Below are 8,404 nucleotides of genomic sequence, written 5' to 3'. Positions count from 1 at the left end.
TGATGGCTGGGTGGTACTTTCCTCCTTCGGAGTGGACATCATATGACGTCTTTTTTAGAACACACTGCGCAGCGGCGCAATCCACCGGACACAGCAGATGACTGATCACTGTACCAGCTCGCTGCCTCTGAAATTCATTGGTATAAGCAATCATAATGTGTAAAAAAATAAATAAATCCTGATCACTTCCCTAGAGTAGTACAGTGTTATAGTAACACTATCGCTCTGGTCACAGTGTGTAAAAAAAAAAAAAAAATCGTAAACAAAAAGCAACACAAAAGTAACATTTTAATTTTAATTTTTCACAGTGTCACCAGTTAGTGATCACCACCACATCAGTTATATGATACACTGTACTGCACTGGTGACAGTACTTGTAATTGTGATTTTTTTTTTCTTTATTTTCCAAAACGTGCCAAAAAATTACAACTTCAAAAAACCTGCCGTGCATCTTATTAAAAACCCTGGAAGGTCTACTATCCAAAGAGAAGTAATTTGAGGGATATTGGTATTGTTCTGGTGTTTTTGGGCCTCAAGAAATGAAATAGGCTGGCAGTACATCAAGACTGATCGATTTTCAGATACCATAGTCTGTGGACTCTTTCCTACAGACTAATATACACTGATTTTGGTTATTTTCATCAAAGGAATGTTGCAGAATACATTTTGCCCTAAATTTATGAATAACGGTTATTTGCAAAATTTTATAATAAACAAAGAAAAGGGTGTTTTATTTCAAAATGTTCTGTCTTTTTTGTTTATTTAGCAATTGTATTGGATATAGTGGAGAGGGATTAGAACCCCTCTCAGTTTTTATTGCTGCTTGTGTTCCCTTTAAGGAGATTCCCCATTCTATTTGTCCTATTTACCGTTACCATCGAAAGTTAAAGTAGAAGAAAATCCCAAATTTTGGTTATCCCCAGAAAAGTAATAGAGGGGAAATCTTCCAATGGAGACAATAATTCAGGTGACCTGGGGGCCCACAAGGGATGCCTTTAATTTGCAAGGATTTTCTCTCACTTCCTGTTTGCCTATGGGATAGTAAAGAGAAATCTCCACAATGGGACATGGATAGTGAAAAAAAAAATCTGACTGGGGATAAAACCCTCCATTGCTCTATCCAAAATTGAACCAAAAAAAGTTTTGCCTATAGTTCTACTTTGAATTAAACATTTAGGCTGTGTTCACACTATTGCGAATTGGATGTAGCTTTCCCCGCATCCAATTCGCATGTCAAGAGACTGTGACCGGCTCTCATACATCTCCCCAGTGGCTCAGGTACGAGATGCACAGGAGCCCTGTGCGTCTTTTGGTTCATTTCAGGTCCGAATTCAGCCTAAAATTTGGGCTGAAATTGGATCCGAAACAGTGAATGGAGACAAACCAGACTCCTGCTGTGAGCCACTGCGTTCTCCAGTGTGAACTCAGCTTCAATGAGGGAAGTATGTAGGATGCCACTGCCAACCAGTTTTTGGAAATTTCTAGTTGTGTGGTAGTCATGTTCCACCATTTCTATATCAGTGATAAGAAACATTTTCAGATAGAGCTGAGCAATTGCAGCTTCCATTTAAGTTCCTTTTCTATTAGGAAAAGGTGAACGCTTTAGGCTGGTCATCCTGGTCCTAGCATCACTACCTGGTAAGCCACAGACCTGAAGTAAGCATGTACTTTGCATGTTCCATGATACATAATTGTACCAATCCAGTGGCGTGAGGTATGTATCCTTCTTTGTAGGGTCATATTTTATCCATATTGGTACTGAATTTGCTGCAATGAGAAATATACCTGACCTGTGTAAATCAGGAAAAAAAAAATATAGGGATACTGTTATTTGTACTCATATTTGTCTTTTATTATTACCATTGTTGCTGTTGCAAATGTTACAGACATCAGCAAGCGCTAGCAGAGTAGATACATCACAACAAAATAGCTTGCAAATCAATCAAACCATTGCAGCTGCATCGCAGATAAAAGGGGTCAGCGACCTGTGACAAAGGTCAGAGGAATTACATTCAATAGATGTGCAGTATCAACATTCCAGGCTCACATAGATTTTTTTTCCTTTTTTAATGTTTGCTGTTTACAAAGAACAATTGTTACAAATACATTACTAGACTTTTCCCAGTGATTTACAATAATTTCTATTCCATCCTCTTTACAGAACAATAATACATCTGCATATTCTAAGTACTCTGCTAGGTATGTACAAGACCGCCAGCTGGCGTCACTGTGTAAGAAAACAAAAATAATAACAATAAAAAAAAAAAAGTATTACCAGGACAGCAAATACATTTTTAAGACTAGCTGACCCAACCAGAGGTCAAAAGGTTTATATTGCATGACTACTGGTAATAAAAACATTAAAAATGTCTTCCTAGGAATAGAAACTAATTGAGATGTTGGAATCAACATGTGCGAAGACTGTCCATGCGTATTAATTATTACAGACTCAATTTGGAATGTGTTAAATAAAAGGGGCAACTATATTGAGTGTAGGTTGAAAGACAGTTGTTCTTGTGGTTCCTGCGGTGCTGTGCTTCTCTGGGAGGATGCAACTTTCCTTGTGCTCTTAATGTTATACTACTACAGTGTATACCAAACTGAAATGGCCACTTGGAGGATGGTGATATGAAAAATGCTTCCTATTGGAGATGTACTGTTCTATTTTACATACATTAGCATAAAGGTTTTATTTCGGAATGACTGTTTTAGCTTTGCTTCCAACCTAGCTGAAAATGGAATGTTATGATTTAAAGTGTTGGTGGCTTTATTCTTTAAAGAATAAGACAATGACAGGGACATTGTTTCTTGCTATAAAATGGATTGCACAAAAGTGGATTTTACCACATCCACTGACAAAAGAGGAATGCACATAGGCAGTCAATTTGAAATAGTTTACTTTTCAGCATAGGGTGTTTAAGCCAATATATTTTAAAAGATTTGGGTGGAATGGCTTAAGGTAACCAGGTTGGTACCAAATTGGGATGGGTTGCTGTAGGTTAGAATGTGTATTTTTTTTTTTTTAATCTAATCTTTTTTTATTTTTTGGATGCTGGTCTTGTATTGCAATGTCTTTCTATGGTATATTTGAAAAAAAAAAATATATTGATAAAAAAAGGAATCACTGGTTGGTATATTTAAAGAACAGGACCGTTATGAATTTTTTAAATTTCATATACAAAATGACCACTTCAAACTGTATCTCCATAGACATTTGTTTTGCTCTGCCCAGAATTTCCAGTAGTACAGCAAAAAACTGGGTCTGTAGCATGCCAAATGCCAGTGGAATCAATTAGGGCAAGACATGCTAGTTACATGAAAACAAAAGGGATAAGAAATAGGAATCAACTATTCATTTTAAATGTAAAACAAATAAAAAACAGCAGGCCCAATGCAGGTCGGAAGTAAGTTAACTGCAGGCCAAATGCACCCGTCATTGAATTCTAAATAATTTCATAAGCGCCTCAAACTAAAGCCACAGACACAAGTCCAAGGCAACGCAGTCTGCACCTAAGATTTCTTGCTTTCATTGAAGACACACTTTGCCCATGCAGGTGTCTTTGCGAAGGCCCACTCTGACTCACTGATACTCACCCTGCCAATGCTCACCCTCTACTCCTTTATCCATCACCAATTGCTTGGTCCCAGAGACTGTCACATGACAGAGAGTGACATCACTGTTCTCCCCTTGGGATTTTATTGCTGGCTGTTTGCAGAGGAATAAGGAGCAAGGTAGAACTGGCAAGGCATCAAAGTGCAAAATCTGGTGTAGCTGTGCATAGTAGCCAATCAGCTTCAGCTTGTTCAATTAAGCTTTGACCAAAAAAAAAATGGAAGCTGATGTTTCTGCACCAGAATTTGCATTCTCCAGTCTTAGTAAATCAAGCCCAGTGACTTTACTCTAGTGGACTTTGTGTCTCCTAATATATCATGCTGCAGAAGAATGAAGCTGAACGCAAAATGTCATATTAAACCATAACATCAGGTCATATTGCACACACCATTCCTGAAAAAAACAATATAGACAGTTGTCAATAACATTTGCTATAAATGGTCTCTTAAGTCCTGTAAACTGAAAGCCCAGAAAATGATGGCCAAGGTAGATAAATATTGGTGCATTATCATGTGGACATCAGATTACAAAGAAGCCATTATTGACCCTCAGAGTTTGTCTTTTGCCGTTTTCAACCAATTATGGAAATGAAAACAAATTGAGCAAACAATTAGAAATATAGTACAAAGCAAAACAGCTTTATCTGTTTATATTCTACCTTATTATTTGAATTTGCCAGTCTTTAATAATTATGCTCAAAAGAATGAATGATACCCTAGGTCCCACTGCATGAATCCAGTCATAAGTGGGATTTGTTTTTAATGTTATGTATGAAATGAATTTGTCCTGTAATTTTAATGGAAGAAAAGGAGCCACCATTATTTTTTATTTGATTCCAATGTGCTGTCTGGCGTCTAAAAAACGTCTGAAGCCTATTCCTATTACCATTGTACATGTTGCTGTAGTAAACAAAGAATGAGGTCCTTTTTATCCGCTAACCATATCACTTCCATACATCTTCATAACAAAAAAATATCTTCATAAATAAAATACTGGGTTTTTTCCATGTTATTTGGTTAGAAGTCAGGAATTGCAACTTCCTATAGTAAACATACAGGTAAGTTGTTTTAGGGAATAAAAACTGCACACATAAATGGGAACTTCCAAGAAACATATTAGGACATATTTTTTTATGTCCCTAAATAATAATAAAAAAAAAAAAGTTACGATTTCCAAACATGTAACACATGTTCTAATAAATAAATAAATACATTTCCTATTGTGTTCATATTATAGTTTTCAAGGCTGCATCAGCTTTATAAGAACTAAATCATAATCCCTGATATACAGGAAAACAAAAATTATCTACATCACAAAATAAATATTAATTATGCTATCCGCATGGTATATTAGACCTAAAACAAGTCATGTTTTACATTAACCGATTCGTTTTATCAATCCACTTTACACTAGGCTGATATTTAAATCTGGGTCCAACAAATACAGTAGTGGAAGAGACCAATTTTAGTTGCCCGGTATTACAGTAAATTAAGTCCTTTGCTACTTTGCAGACTGGCAGATTAGGACTATGAAATGGCAGCCTTTTTCACATTAGGACTTGCTCTGCTTAACAAATTATATGTGTACTAACCAACAGTGGCAAACTAGGTCTACATATTCAAGAAGAGGCAGAACATTTTAACCCCATGTAAACATAATTGTAAATTGAGATAACTTATGTAAAAGTAAAAGCTGCACCATCACAGTCTAATGCTGGCGATAAACCCCAGGGTTATCAGGAAATTTCAAGAGCTTTAAATATGCTTTTGCTTTCAAAACCAACTAAATGGATCATAGCAATCTGCTACCAAATTTATGAACACATCCAAAAACAAAGGCCATGGAGGCAATTCCACCCATTGAATGGCTTTATTAAGGTAACAGGCCACTCTCACAGCACCAAATATAGTTGATGTTTGGGGCAGACCTATAATCCATGGAGGTTGGTAGCTACCATTACAACAGCAGTCTATTTTCTTTCTATCACTAACAATTTATTGAAACCGTTGCCTTAATGCACTTGGTTGTTTTTGAAACTGCTGACACTTGTTAAAACTGCTTAAAAATTTACAAGTGTTTGTCCAGCATTAGGGCTGAAGAGTTGTGTCTATATCTACGTATACTGGTTCTACATCAGTAACATCTACAGTAGGTACATTTCCCTACATCTTTGTTTATATCTGCTAATTTATGAGACAGCTTATGTGTGCTGTTACCCTGAATACTGTAAGATAAGTCATCTGTGTTTTCCCAAGAAGCTCAAGCTGTGGTATCTACCACCGAAAAAAGTACCCTGTGCAAAAATACGACATACCTGTGTTAGAGCTCTTGGACAGTTTGTACTGCATGATGTAAACAAAGTTTGCTGGAAACTATTTCAAATCTTATTCACTGCTCTGGAACTCACCAGCCCCCCCTTACCGAGACAAGGTAACAGCAGAACCATGTAAATACAATGTAAACGTAGTAAAAATTGAAACTAATGTATTCTGATATACAAAGGCAAGTCTGGCAACTGTATAAACTGACTGTATTCTTAGATAGTTTTGAAATGCATACACTTGTAAAGAGAGCTTGAAAACATAAGTATCCCTTTCCAAATGTATGGGCCATGGCAAAATCCACCCACCTTTGTGCTCCGCTAATAACAGTTTAAAGCTTGTTTTGAAAAATGAAACACTCTGCCGAACAACAGACAGTATGGCACCTGGTATTAAAACCTTTATTCTGCCCTCTGGGATCTATGCAGGAACACGCTCACTGGGACCTTTTTATCAAAAATGCTGTGATTAGCCTCTGATAGGTTCCCATGGGATAGTGGGATGGTTGTTCAGGTAGGGTATATTTCCCCAGAGGGTGCTCAAAAGTCTTCAGGCTCAAAATTAAAGGGATTGTAAAGTTAATCCTTTTTTTTCTTTAAACATATAATACTTACCTTCCCCGATCCTCCTCTTTTTGGGTCCCCCGACAGTGGTTCTGGCTGCTCTCCCATGCCGATTGCCCCAATAGCAAGCCTCTTGCTATGGGGGATCCCGAGCTGCACTCCTGGGAATGGACATTATGTGGCTCAGCCCCCCCCCCCCGGCTTGCTGGCTGTGATTAAGGTCAGCAGGAGCCAATGGCTCCTGCTGCTGTGTGGGCTAATGAGGAGAGGGAGTGCTGCTCTAATCCACATTGCTGGATCGAGATGGGGCTCATGTAAGTATAATGCATTAAGGTAAAAAACCTTCTGCCTTTAGAACCACTTTAATTGCATGCTCGTAAAAAGGACTTTCTGTTTTAAACCATTCAGGGCTCACTCATACCACAATGCACATACAAAATACACAGAAAACATATTCTTGTTAAAGCATGTTGTCGTGCATTTTTTATGTGTTCATTTGCATTTTTAAAATGCATTTATTTCTGTACAGGCCACGTCGAGGGTCAAAATACAAATGTTGATATGCGTGTTGCATCGTCACGCATTTTGGTGTGCTGTGTTGCATAAAGATGCAGCATGCCTACATTTATCCTCAACGCAAACCAATGCACTGCTGTTGTGTGAACAGTGCATATAGGCAGCAGGCAATTGTTTTTAGAATATCCTTGCATTGAGCCTGTGTTGATCAATGCAGAAAAACGCAGCTCAACACACCTGGTATGAACAAGCCACTTGTAGATGCTCATTGAAAATAGTGCCCATTGCCTGGGCACTATTTTTAAGGGAAGTTGGGAGTCTTTATTGACTTAAGGACTGCTTACTGTAAAGTTTAAAAGGGTTTCATCTCCATTTTAATGAAAGTGTGAGTGAAATGGTACCCTTTGTAAGCCAAGGACTTAAAATTTACAAATAAGCTGGCATTATCTGGGATTTAGTGAAAATTGTTTGCTCAACAAACAAAGTTAACTAAGCCAGAGTCCAACATTCATATGCACTGTTGGATATTGATGATGAGTTATGTTTAATGGTGGGGATTTTTAATAAGGAAGCAGACATGCTGGTTGAACAGCACCTGTTATTTAAATAAATAATTACCGATGTAGGTTATTTCAATTTCAAAAGTGCTTTGATACAGTGAACACAACAGAAGCACACATAGTATAATTTGTAGATCCAAGGCAACCCAGAGTTTCATGCACAACTTCCAGAGTTGTATCTAAGATCCAGTCCTGCTACTTTACAACTGTGACACATGCATGAAGGCTCTTTCATAAGACGCAAGATTAACTACTGGCCAGATTTAAATGTGAAACTTTAAGTGCATAAAAAGGAGAGGACAAGATCACTAATAGCAGAAGCTTGGTCTTCACTGAAGTGACTTGTTGTCACCCAGTCTTTCAGCAGGATGCATTCTAGGACTCAAAGTGGTTCACATGGACTGTAAGGTGTTTTCCTAGCACTGCGGCTATATATTAGTTGAATCATGACTGGAGCACAGGCCTAAAAATAGATTAAACCATTTTTATAAAAGATGTGTAATGTAAAACAAAACACGGGTTGAAACAAAAAAGAAAAATGAAGTCATTCTTCTCAAGATGTTTTTGCAGACACAGATGCAGCACTATAACCACAACCACACTTGAGGAGAACTGTGCTCCATGCATGTGTGACGAGACAGCGATGCTATCAGATGTAAACTGGTTGCTCTTGTGCCGTCAGCAGTCGGTACATGGCTGCTGGCATAGTCTTCATATGTATCTGTTAAGGATAATAATGAAAGAAAAAAAAAGAAAGGGAAGAAAAACATGTAAGATTATATTTATAGAAGAATACACAACAGCTTACATATCTCTAGTGGTACTCCTATA

General features: G+C 37.5%; 1 protein-coding gene across 4 annotated transcripts in view; it reads right to left on the bottom strand.

Annotated features, from left to right (window-relative positions):
* Positions 1-1,827: 1,827 nt before the first annotated feature.
* The window catches only part of APBA1 (amyloid beta precursor protein binding family A member 1), a 224,896-nt gene continuing 218,319 nt past the window's right edge, over positions 1,828-8,404 (bottom strand). For all 4 annotated transcript variants that reach the window (XM_077474965.1, XM_077474964.1, XM_077474963.1 and 1 more), the window contains one exon: positions 1,828-8,294. In XM_077474965.1, the coding sequence (XP_077331091.1) occupies positions 8,223-8,294 (72 nt within the window). In that variant the 3' untranslated portion in view covers positions 1,828-8,222. The remainder of the gene's footprint in view (positions 8,295-8,404) is intronic.

Source organism: Lithobates pipiens, unplaced genomic scaffold (genome assembly GCF_037356315.1).
Source record: "Lithobates pipiens isolate NorthernLeopardFrog02 unplaced genomic scaffold, aLitPip1_a1.2 Scaffold_13, whole genome shotgun sequence".
NCBI lineage: Eukaryota > Metazoa > Chordata > Amphibia > Anura > Ranidae > Lithobates > Lithobates pipiens.
Note: the sequence above shows the minus strand (reverse complement) of the source record. Positions and strands in the feature narration are given on the sequence as shown.